Genomic DNA, 20911 nt, shown 5'->3' on the forward strand with positions numbered 1-20911 from the left:
ACCCCAGTCCTTGGAACGCAAGCACAAATACGCAGCCAATGCCACACAGGCCACACTACTAAATTCACACATTTTGCAACTGCTTGCTCTCGAAATGTTGCCTTTTAAGCTCGTGGAGATGGAAGTTTTGTGCAACTTGTTGGAGGCTGTCCCTCGGTACTTGGTCCCCAGCCATCACTATTTCTCCCGGTGTGCCATTCCCGCATTATACGAGCACATGTCCCACAACATTAGCCGTGCCCACAACAACACAGTTACTGGGAAAGTCCACCTAACCACGGAAACGTGGACAAGTGCTTGTGGGCCGGGATGGTACATCTTGCTGATGGCACACTGGGTTAACATAGTGGAAGCCGGGACCCAGTCGGATCTTGGGACGGAACACGTCCTACCGACGCCAAGGATTGCGGGCCCTGGGTCAATAATGGTTGCCCCCACATTCTACAGCTCCTGCACAACCTCCTCCTCTTCAGCATCCATCTCCGAAATGACCACATCAGTCGCAAGCTGGAAGCACTGCAGCACTGCCTCGGCCAAGCGGCAACAGGCTGTGCTGAAGTTAACATGCTTAGGAGACAAACCACACAATTCTGAAGAGTTGTGGACAGCTCTGAAAGAGCAGGCATATCTTTGGATGACACCGCTGAACTTACAGCCAGGCATGGTCGTATGTGACAATGGCCAGAACCTGGTGGCAGCTCTGAGGCGAGGCAAACTCACACATGTACCATGCCTGGCCCATGTGCTTAACCTCGTGGTTCAGTGGTTTCTCAAAACCTACCCGGATCAGTCAGATCTGCTTGTCAAAGTACGCCGCCTGTGTACCCATTTTAGAAAGTCACCTACAGCTTCCGCAGCCCTTGCCAAGTTTCAGCAGCGTTTGCAGCTTCCGGCTCACTGACTGGTGTGTGATTTCCCCACGCGTTGGAACTCTACATTACAAATTTTGGGAACGATTTGTGAGCAGAAGAGGGCAGTTGTTGAGTACCAGCATCAACAAGGCCATCGGTATTGAGTTCAGACTCCACACATAAAACCTCAGGAGTGGACATGGATGTCAGACATATGTACCATCCTCCAAAACTTTGAGTACTCCACCAAGATGGTGAGCGGCGATGACGCCACAATTATCATCACCATTCCGCTTCTCTTTCTTCTGAAGCGCTCTCTGCTCACAATCAAAGAGGATGCATTGTAGGCGGAGCACGATGAGATGGAGCAAGGAACCATAAAGGGTGATTACACACAGCCCAGCCTCATCTCATCCCAATGTGGATTGGGTGACAATGAGGAGGAGCTAGTTTCCTGCACTATAGATGTTACTACCTGCACAACTGTCACACCGTCTGTCAGGGCCAGCGTCAGCACCCGGGCAAGTGCTGGGGCCCTGAGAAGGCAGTGGGGCCCACTCATCATCGGGCACCCCGCTGTGCTATGAGACCCGTGAGCGGTGCAGTGCCTGTGTCAGCACCTGCTCCCCCTGCTTGCTTAGGGCTGCGGCACAATACTTACCTTTCCCCGTGACTCTGCAGCAGCTCCGATCTCCTCCGCGGCTGCTGCACTGTGACATCTCAGGTCAGAGGGCGTGGTGACATCTTTACACCTCACTCTCTCCTGAGCCGTCACAGACAGTGCATAGCGGGAAGACGGCGGCGCGGGTGAGGTGTCCAGAGCTGCGGCAGCAGGTGAGAAGTGAGGTGAGTATTTGAATTTTTTTTTAATATTTATGGAGGCATGGGGCATTATATGGTGGGGGGGGTAAGTGACATCCTGCATAGGGGATTATATGGGGAGGAACAAGTGACATCCTGTATGGGCCATTATATGGGGGGGAACAAGTGACATCTTGCATGGGGCATTATATGGGGGGTGACCAGTGACATCCTGCATGGGGCATTATATGAGGGGAGAGGTGACATCCTACATGGGGCATTATATGGAGGGGAGAGGTGACATCCTGCATATGGCATTATATGGGTGGAGAGGTGACATCCTGCTTGCGGCATTATATGGGGGGGAGGTGACATCCTGCATGGGGCATTATATGTGGGGGAGAGGTGACAGTCTGCATGGGGCATTATATGGGGGGGAGAGGTGACATCCTGCATAGGACTTTATATGAGGGGGGAGGTGACATCCTGCTTGGGGCATTATAAGGGGAGGAGAGGTGACATCCTGCATGGGGCATTATATGGGGGGAGAGGTGACATACTGCATGGGGCTTTATATGGGGGAGAGGTGACATCCTGCATGGGGCATTATATGGGGGGGAGGTGACATCCTGCATGGGGAATAATATAGGGGGGGAAAGGTGACATCCTGCATAGGGCATTATATGGGGGGAGAGGTGACATCCTGCATGGGGCATTATAAGGGGGGTGACAACCTGCATGGGGCATTATTTGGGGGCCAGTATTCTGTATGGAGCGTTATAAGGGGGCCAGTATCCTATATGGAGTGTTATATGGGGGCCAGTATCCTGTATGGAGCATTATATGGGGACCAGTATCCTGTATGGAGTGATATATGGGGACCAGTATCCTGTATGGAGCGTTATATGGGGACCAGTATCCTGTATGGAGTGTTATATGGGGACCAGTATCCTGTATGGAGCGTTATATGTGGGCCTGTATCCTGTATGGAGCATTATATGGGGACCAGTATCCTGTATGGAGTGTTATATGGGGGCCAGTATCCTGTATGGAGCTTTATATTGGGACCAGTATCCTGTATGGAGCGTTTTATGGGGACCAGTATCCTGTATGGAGCATTATATGAGGACCAGTATCCTGTATGGAGCGTTATATGGGGACCAGTATTCTGCATAGAGCGTTATATGGGGACCAGTATTCTGCATGGAGCAATATATGGAGCCCATAATACTATATGGAGGACTATACTGTCTGGTCTGCACTGTGTGCTGTGAGGATTCGCCGGTTTCTGAGCTATTGTAGAATTTACTATAGACATCGCTCATGTAATGTAAGAAGTGAAATCTTCGGCCTTGTACTATATATATATATTTCTCTGCGGTATCTGTGCATCAAGAATCGTGGTATGTGTTAAAGGGGCCCACTGAGACTCTTTCACCCAGGGCCCACAAAAATCTGGAGCCGGCCCTGCCGTCTGTTCAGCATGGATGGCCTGGGGACAGGGAGGAGGAGGAGGAGAGCATGGTCAGTCGTCCTCCTCCAAATTTTTGGCAGCCGTTGCTTCACTGCATAGGCAAACATTATGGGAGACCCACTTCCTAATAATGGGAATATTGTTTTTAGGAGGATCTCCGACCTCTAAGTCTCTTCCAAGGGGCATTGGAGTGCCTCCAAATTTTTGGCAGCCGTTGCTTCACTGCTTAGGCAAACACTATGGGAGACCCACTTCCTAATAATGGGAATATTGTTTTTAGGAGGATCTCCGACCTCTAAGTCTCTTCCAAGGGGCATTGGAGTGCCTCCAAATTTTTGGCAGCCATTGCTTCACTGCATAGGCAAACACTATGGGAGACCCACTTCCTAAAAATGGGAACATTGTTTTAAGAAGTCCAAATACAAATGCACAGGCAACCAGCACTGCGGCGACTCAGTCCTTGTGCAGAGACTCCAGAAGCTCGACCTCATCAGCTGGAGCAATCAATCTTACCATTGGGTGCAACTCCCTCCAGAAACAAAGTAAGTCACAATTCATACATGAAGAAAGCGAGGTGGCACACCGATGTAATAAAATCTTCTATTATTCCATTTCCATTAAAAATGCAGGGACGCGGCGCCTGGGCCCGTAGAAGCGTGATAGACACGCGAAACGGCCGTCGTCCGCAAAAGGCGCCGCTTCCCTGCATTTTTAATGGAAATGGAATAAAAGAAGATTTTATTACATCGGTGTGCCACCTCGCCTTCTTCATGTATGAATTGTTTTTAGAAGGCTCTCTGACCTCTATGTCTCTTGCAAGGGGCATTTGAGTGCCTCCAAATTTTTAGCAGCACTTGAAGTCACTGCATATGCAATAACAGTATAAGAGATCCACTCGTTAATAATGGGAACAACAAAGCATAGCCAGCTGATGGCTCTCTAACAATAGTGAGGGGTGACTGTCGGCCCTTTAAGAATAGTAAGGGTTGCCTGATGGCCCTATAAAAATAGGCTTTGTGACTTTCAGAGTCCCTCCATCATAAATGAAAACGGATGTGTCTGATGATGTGTCACACACTACATGGCCAGATAAGATTGTAAAATGTTAAAATGACATTTCCTGGTGAATGCATTTGTCACGGTTGAAAGTAATGCAAAAGTGCAAAAACGCATAAAAAACGCTACGTGTGAACATAGCCCAAGGTGTGGAGGAGCATTTTTGTTTTTGTATATTTATTTTGCCTTATATACAAGTCATTACCCTGGAAAGGATGTTCCTTAACATATTTCCCAGGAAAATTCATTTTGGTTTCGTTTTTGTATGTTTTATTGTGTCCGTAAAAGTGGTGTAATACCTCTGACAACATTATTGACAGCAGTGACCTGGGAGTCAGAAATGCTTTCAGTGGTCTTCCCCATGCTGTTCCCATGTCATTTGAGCACTGTTCCCATCGATTTGGACAATTTTTAGGCCCTCTGCAGACTGCCGGGGGGAGCCGCCTGAAAAATGTTCGAGTTTCGCATATACTTATATTGGGCTCGTTGCTCGGGTCGAGCACCCGAGTATTCCAATGTGCTCGACCCAAGCATTGAGCACCCGGGCATTTTAGTGCTCGCTCATCACTAGTTAATACCAGTCATGTATTATCCTGTATACATTTTTTCCCACCAAATTTGTGCAGAATAGTGCAAAGTGTGCACATAGCCTGAAACAAGATTTTCACCATATTTTTTCATGTATCCAGGTCTACTATACAGAAAGGATATAACTAGAGAAATTGAAAGCAAAAGAACTGTATTAGTAGGAACCTAATAGTGGAAATGCATGTTCCCGGGGAAGAGATTGAAGAAGACACAAGGTCAGGTGACACCGTGTTGCAGTTACTAATTCTAAATGGCCTGGTCAGGCCGAGAAGGGTGGAGTTGGTGCCAGAACCTACACCAGGCAGATCGTGTGGCTGCAAGGTTGGCTTACAGCTACCATCACCAGAGAAGGGTCCGAGAACAGTCAGATGCCGGAGAAAGCCTGATTTGTGAGGAAAATCCATGACCAGTGCCAGTAAAAGACTGTAAGCAGCGCCAGTAGATGACCATAACCAGATGCAAGCCAGGCTCAGGAGACGATCTGGCTGTATTAGAGGACTGTTCCTGTACTCCCAGCATAGACGTACAGTACAGGGTGTGGGCTGGGGCCGTGCTTCAGGGAATGGAGATGGCCAGTGCGACGAGCACACTCTATACCCAGTGACTCGCATATTTATAACTTGTGGCCTAGCAGGAAATACCAGTGACCCCCGCTGGGGCCCATGTAGTGATCAAAGGAGCTTAGAGAGACTACAATGGGGATGGGCCTAGAACTGAGAGTGAAGCCTGAAAAGCTGACTCATAAAGGCATTAATAGTGTTTGGAATTACTGTGTTCTGATAGTGTCATAACATACTGTATTGACCTTGTTACTGTAGCCCACAATATAATGCTTACCTGTAGATATTTATACTGATAGATACTGGTTGACTACAACTGTTTCCTCATTGTCTGCACCTTTGCATCCAAGTAACTTGCTTACATACACATCCAGATATATATTAGATCAAAATTACACCTGGTTTTGTAAATAAACTGATAACCTCAGTATGACATATATTTGTTAAAGCAGGTAAGTAAGAGAGAGTTATTATCCATATTGGTTTACAGGAACTCGCCGCACCATTACCCCAATGCAGGTTTTACGTCACTCGTATCCTCAGAATGAGATATATGAACTATCAATCTATAAGGAACTGGAGTACATTCCTGTAGGAGGGGTACAGCACTTATAAGTTGAGACTAATTCATTATGTGGCATATGCCTCTTAATAAATTAGACGCATCTTACTCCAATACGCCCCTTCTTTAAGATTGGAGTGATACATACTAATAAGGATAGTCCGCTATCATGGGCCACTGGTTTGTGCTCCTTCGCCCTTCCTGAATTTTTTTTCCAGCCAGCCTCTGGTGGGGACCCTTAACGGCCTCATGAGAGTACACTTGCTGTGTTCCAAATGGTTAATCTCTTCTTTTATTTTCCCCAGGAGCTAAGTACTGTAGGTCTGTATCTTCCATTTTCTCTGTTGAAATAACATGCCTGCTTTGCAAGAATTAAAGAGTTTGTATGGAAAAGGATTTGGATTCATATGAAGAGTTTGGCTGAAATCAGCTTCTATCACTTGCCAAATGTAAAGGAGAAGAATATATAAATGTAATGTGACACAGCTACGTAAGGTACATTTTGCATAAATGAAATGTTTAAAGATTTCATAAATGGGTTGTGTGCAAACAGGTTTAGAAAATAAATAAAATACAATGGATGAAAATATGACCTTTATTTCTAGTATATGCATGATTGTTAACTTTATGTGCCAGAAGAAAAGAAATCAAGTATTTGATCTGAAAATTTCAAACTATTTCAAGCGTATCGACAATTGTAAAAAAGTCAACTGTAAAGATAATTGACCACACTAATATCTTCAATCATATATAATTAAGCCAAAAAAGCATATCCAAAAACCTCTGTTTAATAAGCCTATCACTACATGGACTTTATAACATCTTGTTTCTAATACAAATAGAGTTTTTTATATATTTCTCAATATTTGACAGACTTTTAATAGACATAGCAGTGCATTGTAGGTACTTATTATCTAGGTATAACCACATTCTTTCCTATATTTGTATCCCCCTATTCCATATTTTTTTATGTGTTGAAATGAAGATGTTTTTAGCCTTTTTCAAAAAAAGCCTTTTTTTTAGTGTTTGTTAAGGTAATTGGTCAAACCTTATTATTATTATAAACCTATTGGGTGTTTCAAAGTAGCCAGAAGCCTCCCTAACAGTTAGGCTATGTGCCCACGTTGCGGACCTGAAGCATATTTTTTACGCTTCTCCCTGGCGGGAAAATCGCATGCGGATATTACATGCGGTTTTCCCGCCAGGTAGAAGCGTTTGTGAGGCGTCTTTGCATGCATTTCCGCATGCGGGTTATCAAGCACTTCTCCAAGCATCACTTGGAAAAGTGCTTGACAACTTGTTCAGAATGGTAAAAAATAAAAAAATAAACTTTATACTCACCTTCTGATGCATTCTCTGCCCCGTCCGGAGGCTTGAGCGGCTCACGCTGTTGTGTGCAGGACCTGCGGTGACGTCATTGAGTCATGTGGTGGGTCACATGACTCAATGACGTGGCAGGTCCTTCAGACAACAGCGCGACGGAGGGAAAACATCAGAAGATAAGTATAAACTTTATTTTATTCTTTTTTTTACAGGTTCTTTGGTACCCAGGTCTGGATGAGAGTCTCCTCTCATCCAGACTTGGGTACCATCCGCACATTGATTCCGCTGTGCTTCCGCAAAATTAATGAACATGCTGCGGATTTTTGACCGCAGCATATACGCTGTGGAAAAATCCGCAGCAAGGGCATTGACATTGCGGAATGCCATTGGGGACCATGGGGTGCGGATATACATGCGTTTTTCAAGCGTTTACGCTGCGGAAATTCCGCAGCATATACGCTTGAAAAACGCTACGTGGGCACACAGCCTTAAAGGTTAATTGAAATGTAAAACGTCTGGCAACACTAGGCAGAGAGCACTGTCAACTGATTTGTTCAATAGGAGTTACGGTACTTCTTTCTGTTGGAAAGAACCAACAAGCCACCAGACCCAAGAAATCACAAGTCTCTAAACCACAATTCATTAAAACGAGTGATATTTATAAGAGATGTAGAAAGTTGTGAGTAAAATAATGGGGAGCAGTTAGATGGTGCAAAGTTTTGCAGTTTCTGTGATGTAATATGTATATTTTGGGTCCTTTCCCTTTCCTTTTCCCTTTCCTTTCCCTTTCCATTATCCTTCTTTTCATTTGCTTTTCTTCCTTTCCTTTTCCACCTCCTTTCCCTTATCTTCCTTTCTTTCCTTTGCTTTTCTTGCTTTTCTTTACTTTCTATTCCCTTCTCTTACCTTCCCTTCCCTTCCTTTGCATTCCTTACTTTTCCCTTACCTTCCCTTCTTTTTATTTTCTTTTCTTTTACTTCCTATCTTCCTTTCCTTCCCTTTCCCTTACCTTATTTTCCTTTGCTTTTCTTTACTTTCAATTCCCTTCTCTTCCTTTCCAGAAAAAAAGGAAAAAAAAAGAAGAGAAGAGAAGGGAAGGGAAATGAAAGAAAGGGTACGGAAATGAGATAAGGGAAAGAAAGGAAAGAAAATATATTTTCCTATCAAGGTTCTTCTTGAGCCACCTGCTTCTGGTGTATTATCAGAGGTGTTCTATATGCTTTTAACAATCAGAAGTCTCTCACTTCGGCTATCCCTGCCCTCTTGCAGCATGCAGTCTCACAGACACACTGAGATACACACTGAGAATGATACTGCAGCTGCTTCTTTTTCCAACTTATCTTTAGACAAATTACATTTTTTGATGATTGTGATTTTTTTAGCATTCACAAGAAAAGGGAAACTACATGTAAAACTTTATGATGTAGCATTCTTTAAAGAGGACCTATGACCAGGTCAAAAGTGGATAGTTTTTTTAAATACATTTTATTCCCGCTGCTCCCCTTACTATTCTATGTTTTTATTTTTTATTTTTTTATAGTCCGATAGCAGGCTCCTATCTATGTAGCTTTTTATTTAGTGCTAATTTTTGTGGTCTATACCTGGGGTCTTACAAGATAAATATACAGAGTAGCCTAAAGACGTGACCCCGGAGATTCTTGTAAGCGCCACCCTCTTAATAAAGACCAAAATATTAGTACTTTATAAAAAGGCCCTTATCTCTGGAACTAAATGGCGGATGTAAGTAAAAAAAAAGGAATACTTGGGAGCAGCGGAAATAAAGCAAAAGCAAAAACTGGTCACTTTTGAACTGGTGACAGGTCCTATGTAAGGAAAAGCTTGGCATGCCATGAATGTTTGTTAGTTGCAATTTGCTTAGTCTGGCAACTCCAATTCAAAGTGGATAAGAGGTCAAACTATGCAAACTGCAGCTGGACCACCCAGGGGATACGTTGCAATAAATGAGGAATACGGTGGTTCAGAGTCTGTGCTGCCCAAGGTTCCAATATACGATCACAAAGGTAAAGCATTGATGCTTTTTATATCAACGCATTTCAAGGTTTTCAAACCTCTTCATCATGACCAAACTACAATGATAACAACCACAACCAATCATAGTGGTTTGGTCCTGCTGATGAAGTTGCTCGAAAACCTTGAAATGCGTTAACATAATAAACTGCATTCATGCTTAACCTTCGTGTGTGATCGTATGTTTGAACCTTGGGCAGTGCGAACTCTGAAGCACTGTATTCCTCATTTATTACAGGTGTTTATAATCATAGGTACATTTTGGATGTCTAACCAAACCTATATACACGTAAGCCAAGAGTTGAGCAAATCCAATGAATATTAGCCCCTTTCCGATGTGGTTAGTAATAGTACGCACCACGTCGGAAAGGCCGGTTTAGCGGGGGCTCCGGCTCTGTGCCCACACTGCACCAGGCACCTGTCAGCTGATTTATACAGCTGACATGTGCCCACAACAGCCACAGGTGGAATCACGATCTACCCGCTGCTGTTGACCAGTTAAATGTCAATCTCTGACAGCGGTATTTAACTCGCGCTTCCGGGAAGCGAGTCCTAGGCCCCGCCCATCGGTGACCCCATCACTGATGGGTTGGCATGACAACCCGGGGTCTGCAGCAGACCCCTGTGGTTGTCATTTCTCAATTGCTATGAGCGCCACCCAGCATTTCTACTACATAGAGCATTTCTACTACATAGAGTCGATCCGCTCATTGCCTCTATGTAGCAGAGGCGATCGGATAGCTGCTGCTTCTAGTCTCCTGTGGAGAATATTGAAGTATGCAAAAAGTGTAACAAAAAATGTTTTTAAAAATATTAAAAAAATTAAAAAAATCTAAAAGTTTAAATCACCCCCCTTTTGTCCCATTCAAAATAAAATAATAAAAAATAAACCCCACATACACATATTTGGTATCGCCGCATTCAGAATCGCCCGATCTATCAACATAAACAAAGAATTAATTCAGTCTGTAAACGGTGTAAGGAGAAAAAAATTCCAAACGCCAGAATTATGTTTTTTTTGGACCCAGCAACAATACAATAAAATGCAATAACAGGCAATCAAAACATTGGCTATACCCCAAAATGGTATCAATAAAAATGTCATCCCGGCGCGCAAAAAATAAGCCCGCACCCAGCCCCAGATTCCGAAAAATGGAGACGCTATGGGTCTCGGAAAATGGAGCCAATTTTTTTTTTTACCAAATTTTGGAATTTTTTTTTACCACTTAAATAAAAAAGAACCTATACATGTTTGGTGTCTATGAACTCGTAATGACCTGGAGAATAATAATGTCCGGTCATTTTTAGCATTCAGTGAACGTGGTAAAAAAAACAAAAAAACAACTGTGGAATTTATTTTTGTTGCAATTTCACCGCACTTGGAATTTTTTTCCCGTTTTCCAGTACACGATATGGTAAAATCAATGATGGTGTTTAAAAGTATAACCCGTTCCACAAAAAATAAGCCCTGACATGGCTATATTGACCAAAAAATAAACGAGTTCTGGCTCTGGAAAGAAGGGGAGCAAAAAATGAAAACGCAAAAGTGGAAAATGCTCTGGTCATTAAGAGGTTAGGATTCACTATGTATTTCAATTGAACACTAGACAATCAACTTTTCTTTCCTTTGAAAAATCAGAGATATTTTTTCAAGGGTGGGTTGGTTTGATCTACAAGTAAAGTAGCAATTTTTCTCAGACTTTAAAAAACTAACGAGGTAAAATGCAGCACTTGTACTCTGGAGGGACACTCCCCAGACCGCTTGCTGTTGGTCTGATACTTAATTCTTCCATTGAAACCACGGGTTTGAAGGTGAAATTTTGCAGTAAGGATGTAAAGAAAAGAAAGAGTTCCATCCGAGCCAGACTTTCCCCCAGACAAATTCGCTTTCCTAGCCAGAGAAAGAGAGAGAGACCATTAATTACAGAATGGCAGGGCTTGATGATATTAAAATTCATGTAGCTAGTAAATAAAAATCAACGGTACAGTAATACTTTGCAATTAGTTTTAAGTGACTCTTTAAAGTCTTCTTTCTTAATTTTAAAGTCAATTACGCTAAATCAGAGGCCTTGGACATATCTCTCCCACAGACTGAAGTCTCAGAAGTTATGACTAAATTTCTATTGAAAAGGCAGAAAGAATCTTTAGGGGTCCATATTCCCTCGGATTCTAATAAATTATTTGAGTTTAACCATCAAGCTTTACTGAGTAGAACATATGGAGATCTATTGAAATATTGAAATTGAAGCTATCTTGGTTTGGAAGAATGAACGCCATCAAAATTGACATTTTACCTCTTTTCTTGCACATTTTTCATACAGTCCCGATCTCTCCTCCTCATAGCTTCGTTCGTAAACTAAGGTCAGCTATGATTAAATTCATTTGGGGTAAGATTAAACCTTGCATAAACATACAGATACTCTCTCGTCATAAATCAATGGGTGGTGCTAGCCTTCCAAATTTCAAGAGATATTTTCAGGCCTCTGCCTTGCTGAGAATCCTAGATTGGCACTTTTATGCAGACTCTAAACAATGGGCAGGGGTGGAACAGGAAGGCTTAGAAGTCCCTCTACAACATCTACCATGGTGTCAAGAAGACTCAGTGTCCTTGGTCAAGTGCAAATTAACTAGGGAAACACTTAGATCATGGTATGCCCTGAGGAAAAAAGTGTTTCCAGATAAAACTAACAGTCCACTCATATCAATATTTTATAACTCTTCCTTTCTACCCTGACATCTACGCAGGTCCTTCCTCGGTCGGAGGGCAGTGGAGGATACCCGATTGTTTCAAATATTGAAAAATGATACCTTCTTTTGTAACTTTACAAACAAAATCTCCAAATGTGAAAATCAAATGATTTGAATACTTGCAAATACAATCCTTTCTAGTAGCACATAACCCTAATGTAAATTCGCTCTCAAACTACACCTTCTTTGAGAACATGTTCCTTGAGGAAAATGGACCGATTCACGCTATTTCTGTGATCTATGAGGGATTGGGTAGAGAGGAAGGAACAGAGAAGCTGGCATATCAGCGAGCATGGGAAAGGGACTTGGGGATTAGCTTGTCCCCTTTTGAATGGGCAAAAGGGTTTCTCTTCACACATAAGCTCACTAATGCTGGGACTGCACAAGACAAGAACTATAAAATACATGATGGTATCACTACCCTTTTAAATTACATGCAATATTCCCTACAGTCTCAGAAATGTGTCAGAGATGTGAATGTGTAGTGGGTTCCATGATTCATATCTGGTAGGAGTGTTCTAGAATTAAACCATTTTGGCTGAACATATTCGATAATTACCAACATATCACAGGTAACAGAGTAACAAGGTCTCCTCAAATAGCTCTCCTGTCAATTCTCCCTTCTTAAATAGGTACTCAAAAGAAAGACCTACTTCAATTTTGCTTAACAGCGGCATGGACGGTAATCCCTCAGTTTTGGAAACTTTAAAACCCACCTAGCATATTGGATTGGTACAATCAAATGGTGAATTTATGTAGAATGGAAGAACTTTCTGCAGAATGTAATGGAACCAACGATAAATTCAGAAGGGTTTGGAGCGGATGGATTCTGTTTCAGGATTCACATGATTTTCATACCCTGTTTTAACAGTTTTAACAGATTTATGTGATTGTGCTCATAAACAGCTACATGGGCATAAGGACCCCCCCTCTCCATCCTTCATCCCATGTCTTTTCTCTCTCTTTTTCTTTCTTCTCTTTATATGATTTCTTCAGACATAATATAAAAGTTACCTCAACATAAGAAGAACCTCTTATTGGTGATTATTACATAAACAATATGATGTTCAAGGTATTACAATGTGAATTGATATTGAAAGAGGTGATCTCATTGGAACTGTAGACATTTTATATATTGTTATGTTTTCTTCGAATTCAGCATATTTTTTTATTTGCAAAATGTATAATAATCAATAATTAATGTTTGGTTAATGTTTAATAAAACAGAATGAATATAAAGTCTTCTTTCCAAAAATAGTATAGAATGGAGCAGGGGTGGGCAGTTTATTTTTATGTGAGGGGCCATGTGAAAGACCATCACTGTTGTAGTGGGCTGATCAAATAGGCTGATGTTAATTCTGCTCAATATTAATATTGTTATTAAGAAAATTTATTATTATTAATGTTGCAAATTAATATTAACTGTATCGCTTAATATGGAACAGAATTAAAGGGAAACTGTCAGCATGATTTCACTCAATCTATTAATTTGTGCATATAACTCTTTCAAAGTCCAGCAATACCTTTACATGGCGAATCCATTCCTCCATTACTGAGAAATCAGAATTTGAATTTATATGCAAATAAGGCTAAACAATTATTTGTAGATCTGATGCCTCTGTCACTCCAGCTCTATTCTCCTCCCCCTTGCCTGAAGACACACAGCATAGAAGCTGTCAGTCAAGTGGTTCACGGCAATGGTGAGCAGGGAGTGGAGCTGGAGTGACAGAGGTTTCAGATCTACCATAGCACTTCAGTATTTGAACTGATATGCAATTGAGGCTAATTTCTGGAGTATTGGAGGAGTGGATTGTATGAAAAGCCATTGCTGGACTCATCCTTGAAAAAGCTACATGCACATATAGCTAATTTGAGGGTGAAATCCTGCGGCCAGTTTCCCTTTAAGTATGTTGACTAACTGCTACTATTAAATCATATTAAATCATGTTATGATAGGTATTATTGTAACACGAATTCTTACCCAACAACCCTCCACATAGCATAATAACCTCACTGCCCCCCCAAACAGCATGGCCTCACTAAGCCCCCTCACACAATATGATGGCACACTGGCATTTTCTCTTTTTGGGCTATGGCCCTACATTTCTCTTCCATCTCCTCATCACACTTCTTCTATGTATGTTTGGGAGACATAGAAGCTTCTTGAAACCTACTTTCTGGCAACATCCAAGCAAAGAAAAGAGAAGCTACAAATAAAACTTTATATATCACACCAATTTAAAGGTGTGATACTGTTTTTGGATGGATTTCTTCTAGTGCTGGAAAATTGATTCAAGAATGATTTGCCAAGCGTGCTATAATAAAATAATCAAAGGACAGAGTCAAAGTCATAAAAAGTGTAAAAACAACACTCCTTACCAGCTGCAAAGGGCATGTGAGCATCATTCTTCTTAAAAAGACCTTTTTCATCCAAAAAATTGTTTGGGTTGAACACGTTTGGCTCAGTATAATACTCAGCATCATAATGAACGGAAGTCAAGAGCGGAGTGATTAATGTTCCCTAAAAGAAAGATAAAATGAAATAAATAAACAGAAAAGAAAGGGCAGTTTAATTCACTGGGTTGATATATTCTAAGATGTCAGAAATAGAGATGAGCGTTGTTCTACTCGAACTGTTCGCCAATCTCAAATTCGAGCTGTTTTGGGCGGTGTTCGAGCCTTTCGGCGAACACGAACAATTTGAGAAAAATTCGGCTGTTCGAGGTTATGTTCGATAACTGTTCGTGCACTAAAATCATAACTGGATTTTTTCTCAGTAATGATGAAAATTAATGTTAATACGCAGTTTGAGTGTACAGCGGGGTGGGGGGAGGGGCAGGGGATGGATCTCTGCAGGAACAATGAAGATCTCCATTTTTTTTTTCTCTTTCCCGCATTTACAGTGGGGAGGTGCAATCTGTCAGCCTATCAGCAGCGCACACACTGAGCGAAGTGCTTTTTTTCACACAAGCAAGGGCATGTGTCATTGGCAGTGTATGTCACATGTCCTTGACCTATAAGACCAAGCCATTTTCCCCGTCGCCACCATTTTCTCACTGCTGCAGCTGCGTGTTAGACGGCACCGCTGTTGCTGTGTGCGCTATACCTTGCTAATTTCAAGCCAATTTTCGCACAAATCTACAGATAGCTTGGGAGTAGGGAATAGTTGTGATTGCAGTCCTTTTAAGGACTAGGTTACAGCATTTCCTACGACTTTTATCAGGCAGGTCTGTGCTCTTAAATAGATAGATTGTGGGAGTAAAGACTAATTGTAATTGGAGTCCTTTTCAGGACTAGGTTACATCAGTTCCTATCAGTTTTTGCCAGGCAGGTCTGTGCCAGTGCTGTGCAAGTTTTTTTCACAGCATTTGGCTGAATCTAGCAAAGCTAATCCTTTTTGGCCTATTGCAGAGTGTGTTAGTCAGTGGAGTAGCCTATCTGTGTTGCAAGATATACCACCTGTGTATAGAATACCAATTTTTTTACTGCACCTAGTGAAGTAAAATCTTTTGGGCATAGCATCATTCTATTAGTCCATCTATACTGACCTCCATCAGGTTGCAAATTGAATATAATTTTTTTCTGCATCTAGCTCTGAAAAAATATTGGCCTTCTAGCTGTGTGTGGGACTTGTTGTATTAGTCCATCTATACTGACCTCCATCAGGTTGCAAACTGCATATATTTTTTTCTTCATCTACCTCTGAAAAAATATTGGGCTTCTAGCTGTGTGTGGGACTTGTTCTATTAATCCATCTATACAGACCTCCATCAGGTTGCAAACTGAATATATTTTTTTCTGCATCTACCTCTGAAAAAATATTGGGCTTCTAGCTGTGTGTGGGACTTGTTGTATTAGTCCATCTATACTGACCTCCATCAGGTTGCAAATTGAATATAATTTTTTTCTGCATCTAGCTCTGAAAAAATATTGGGCTTCTAGCTGTGTGTGGGACTTGTTGTATTAGTCCATCTATACTGACCTCCATCAGGTTGCAAACTGAATATATTTTTTTCTGCATCTACCTCTGAAAAAATATTTGGCTTCTAGCTGTGTGTGGCACTTGTTCTATTAATCCATCTATACAGACCTCCATCAGGTTGCAAACTGAATATATTTTTTTCTGCATCTACCTCTGAAAAAATATTGGGCTTCTAGCTGTGTGTGGGACTTGTTGTATTAGTCCATCTATACTGACCTCCATCAGGTTGCAAACTGAATATATTTTTTTATGCATCTACCTCTGAAAAAATATTGGGCTTCTAGCTGTGTGTGGGACTTGTTGTATTAGTCCATCTATACTGACCTCCATCAGGTTGCAAACTGAATATATTTTTTTCTGCATCTGCCTCTGAAAAAATATTGGGCTTCTAGCTGTGTGTGGGACTTGTTCTATTAATCCATCTATACAGACCTCCATCAGGTTGCAAACTGAATATATTTTTTTCTGCATCTACCTCTGAAAAAATATTGGGCTTCTAGCTGTGTGTGGGACTTGTTGTATTAGTCCATCTATACAGACCTCCATCAGGTTGCAAACTGAATATATTTTTTTCTGCATCTACCTCTGAAAAAATATTGGGCTTCTAGCTGTGTGTGGGACTTGTTCTATTAATCCATCTATACAGACCTCCATCAGGTTGCAAACTGAATATATTTTTTTCTGCATCTACCTCTGAAAAAATATTGGGCTTCTAGCTGTGTGTGGGACTTGTTGTATTAGTCCATCTATACTGACCTCCATCAGGTTGCAAATTGAATATAATTTTTTTCTGCATCTAGCTCTGAAAAAATATTGGGCTTCTAGCTGTGTGTGGGACTTGTTGTATTAGTCCATCTATACTGACCTCCATCAGGTTGCAAACTGCATATATTTTTTTCTTCATCTACCTCTGAAAAAATTTTGGGCTTCTAGCTGTGTGTGGGACTTGTTCTATTAATCCATCTATACAGACCTCCATCAGGTTGCAAACTGAATATATTTTTTTCTGCATCTACCTCTGAAAAAATATTGGGCTTCTAGCTGTGTGTGGGACTTGTTCTATTAATCCATCTATACAGACCTCCATCAGGTTGCAAACTGAATATATTTTTTTCTGCATCTACCTCTGAAAAAATATTTGGCCTTCTAGCTGTGTGTGGGACTTGTTCTATTAATCCATCTATACAGACCTCCATCAGGTTGCAAACTGAATATATTTTTTTCTGCATCTACCTCTGAAAAAATATTTGGCCTTCTAGCAGTGTGTGGGACTTTCTCTATTAGTCCATCTATACTGACCTCCATCAGGTTGCAAATTAAAAATAATTTTTATCTGCATCTAGCTCTGAAAAAATATTTGACCTTCTAGCAGTGTGTGGGACTTTCTCTATTAGTCCATCTATACTGACCTCCATCAGGTTGCAAATTAAAAATAATTTTTATCTGCATCTAGCTCTGAAAAAATATTTGGCCTTCTAGCAGTGTGTGGGACTTTCTCTATTAGTTCATCTATACTGACCTCCATCAGGTTGCAAATTGAATATAATTTTTTTCTGCATCTAACCCAGCCAATAGTTTTGGCCTAATACCACAGTTTGGCCACTCAGCTCTGCTCGGTTCCCATCCATTGTTTTTTTGTGCAAACAACTCCAGAGTTGTGAATTAGTTAACCACCAAAATGAGTGGAAAAAGGCCTGCTGCTGGTGGAAAGGGGAATAGGCGTGTTGGGAAGGGGAAAAAAGGTTGTGTCCGTGGGGTAGGTGTTAAAGCAACAGTAACATCTGCAGAAGAAAGACCATCTTCCAGCCAAACTAAAATGTCTACTTCTTTTAGCGGACAATGTGATAAGATCCCTTTCTTACGGCCACACCAATCGCTACAAATTCCAGATGAGGCACAAAAACAGCAGGTGCTTCAACGGATATCAAGTGCTCCTTTAAGTGGGCTCTCCTCCACATCAACTTCAACATCACAAATACTCCAGTCCTCAAAGGTGTCACCCCAATCGCACTTGCTTCCTCACAGCTCCCAAATCTCCAGCTGCCCGTCTGAGTATGAGGTAGAACAGATGGTTGAGTCTGCAGAGCTGTTTACTTATACTATATCCTGGGAATCAGAGGTCGACTCCAGCGCTTCTGTGAATCCAGACGAGGAAATGATCTGCACTGATGCCCAGAATCTTTATGAGTCGGATCCAGGACCAGACGCAGAAGGTTCTGACCATAATGTAGACCCTCATTCCCAAACTGTAACTCCTGTTGGTGGAGACAATGAGGAAGACGATGATAAGACTCAAATACCTGATTGGAGCGACAACTTTAGTTTTTTGTCAGGGCAGGAACAGGTTGGCTCTGAGGACGACGGGTGTGATAACGCACAGGGTGATGATGATGAGGTTGGAGATCCCACTTACTGTCAACCCACAGTCAGCCAAGAGATGAGGTCAGCAGAGGAGGTGGAGGAAGATGCTAGTGACGACGAGGTCAGGTTGCGCCTTCCTGGACAGAGACGTAGTACTGGAAGCACGTCAACAACTGCATCCTCAAACACAACTCTGCCTCTCACCACAAGTCGTGGTGGCTCTTCAGGTCGCATGGGTGCTAAGCCTTGCATAGCCTGGGCATTTTTTCAGATCGATAAAGATGACCCAACTCGTGTTATCTGTAACATTTGTCAGCAAAAGCTAAGTAGAGGCCAAAAAATACATAGTTTGAGTACTTCATGCATGAACCGGCACATGGACATGAAGCATAAGTTGCAGTGGGAAGCTCAGTGTGCTACAATGCGGCCTAGCCGGCCGGGCCAACCACCGTCTGCCATATCTTGTGCATCCGCGGCCTCTTCATCCTCTGTGACTGGGGGGACAGCAGTCACACCTGTTTTGGGGCGCAGACCTGCCACCTCTTTACCCGCAACAGCCAGCGTGATTGGCAGGTCATCATTTTCTTTGGAGGTGGTAACACCAGCTGGTGTTGAGCGCTGTCCGACATCGATAGCACCACCTTTCGATCAAGGCAACCTAACATGTCCGCCTGCATCTTCCTCACAGACTGGCAGTTTGCCGGGGACACCCTTATCAACCCCGTCTAAGCACAATAGCCAGCCCTCGGTCCCTCAGATGTGGACAAGTAAAAGACCATTTCCTCCTAGCCATGAGAAAGCTAAGAGGTTGAATTTCACCATCTGCAAGTTGTTGGCTACAGAAATGCTGCCTTTCCGCCTGGTGGACACAGAGGATTTTCGAGACCTTATGTCCGTCGCAGTGCCCCAGTACCAGATGCCCAGTCGGCACTACTTCTCAAAGAAAGGTGTGCCTGCGCTCCACCAGCATGTCGCACACAACATCACCGCTTCTTTGAGAAACTCTGTGTGTGACAGGGTGCTTTTCACCACAGACACTTGGACGAGTAGGCATGGACAGGGGCGTTACATGTCGCTGACTGGGCACTGGGTAACTATGGTGACAGCAGGACAAGGGGCTGCTGTCCAAGTCTTGCCGTCCCCACGAGTTGTGCGTCAATCCTCTTTATGTCAAAGTTCCTCCACTGCTTCTGCCTCCTCAACCTCCTCTCGGTCTTCTACCTGCACCCAAAGCCTGTCTGGTCATGCCACAAGCTTTCTAACTGCGCAGAAGGGATCCTGCACACCTCCTTACTATGCTGGCAGTAGGGCTCAACGTCATCAGGCGGTTTTTACATTGAAATGTCTGGGAAATGTGAGTCACACAGCTGAGGAGTTGTGGTCAGCTCTGGAGAACCAATTTCATGAATGGTTGTCTCCACTGGACCTGAAACCAGGGAAGGCCGTGTGCGACAATGCTGCAAACCTGGGTGCGGCCCTTCGCCGGGGCAATGTCACACACGTGCCTTGTATGGCTCACGTGTTGAACCTGGTTGTCCAGCAATTTTTAGCCCACTATCCCAGACTAGATGGCCTTCTGCAGAGGGCACGGTCGCTGTGTGCTCACTTTCGCCGTTCGCATCCCGCAGCTCAGCGACTTACATCTCTACAGAAGTCGTTGGGCCTGCCACTTCACCGGCTAAAATGCGATGTGCCTACCCGGTGGAATTCAACTCTGCACATGTTGCAGCGACTGTGGCAGCACCGACAAGCCCTGGTGCAATACGTTCTGACGTATAGCCTAGGCCAACGAGATCCAGAGGTGGGGCAAATCACGCTGGAGGAGTGGTCTCAGATCAGGGACCTATGCACCCTTCTGCACAGTTTTGAAATGGCGACGAAGATGTTTAGTGCTGACGATGCCATTATCAGCATGACTATTCCGGTGATTTACATGCTGGAGCACATGTTAAACAGAATTTGGAGTCAGGTGGTGGCACAAGAGGAGGTGGAGGAAGTAGAGGAGGAGGAGTTGTATGCGGAAGGGCTAACATCTGCAAGGTCCAGACGGTCGGCAGCACCAAGGCGGCAGGCATGTGAGGGTGGGGGAGATGGTTTTACCAGGGCGCATGGTAGCAGCCAAACTAGTGAGGAAGGTGCAGGAGCCCAGGAAGAAGTGGAGGACGAACTGATGGAAGACTCATCAGATGAGGGAGACCTTGATCACATTTCTGTTGTGCGAGGTTGGGGGGAGAGGACAGAGGAAGGAAGCATGATTGTTACCTCGCCACCAACACAACAGGGACTTGGTGCTCCTGGATGCGCAACACACATGAGTGCCTTCTTGCTGCACTACCTGCAACATGACCCTCGAATTGTGAGAATTAGAAATAATCCTGACTACTGGGTTGCCACACTGTTAGATCCCCGGTACAAAAGTAAATTTGCAGAAATCATTCCTGCCATAGAAAGGGATGCACGCATGCAGGAGTATCAGCAGAGACTGTTGCAGAATCTTACATGTGCTTTTCCACAAAATATCAGTGGTGCACGTAGTGAATCTCACAGTTCCAACTTGCCAACCGTGGGACCGTCAAG

The 20911-nt window shown here is 43.1% G+C and overlaps 1 protein-coding gene across 4 annotated transcripts in view; it reads right to left on the reverse strand.

Annotated features, from left to right (window-relative positions):
• Window positions 1-8006: 8006 nt before the first annotated feature.
• Window positions 8007-20911, reverse strand: part of LOC141154946 (cytochrome P450 2F3-like) — a 362896-nt gene continuing 349991 nt past the window's right edge. For all 4 annotated transcript variants that reach the window (XM_073641520.1, XM_073641519.1, XM_073641521.1 and 1 more), the window contains 2 exons: window positions 14371-14512; window positions 8007-11134 (listed from right to left, as the gene is read on the reverse strand). In XM_073641520.1, coding sequence (XP_073497621.1) covers window positions 10953-11134; window positions 14371-14512 — 324 coding nt within the window. In that variant the 3' untranslated portion in view covers window positions 8007-10952. The remainder of the gene's footprint in view (window positions 11135-14370; window positions 14513-20911) is intronic.

This window comes from Phyllobates terribilis, unplaced genomic scaffold (genome assembly GCF_046119375.1).
Source record: "Phyllobates terribilis strain yellow unplaced genomic scaffold, ASM4611937v1 Scaffold_7__3_contigs__length_470593459, whole genome shotgun sequence".
Lineage (NCBI taxonomy): Eukaryota > Metazoa > Chordata > Amphibia > Anura > Dendrobatidae > Phyllobates > Phyllobates terribilis.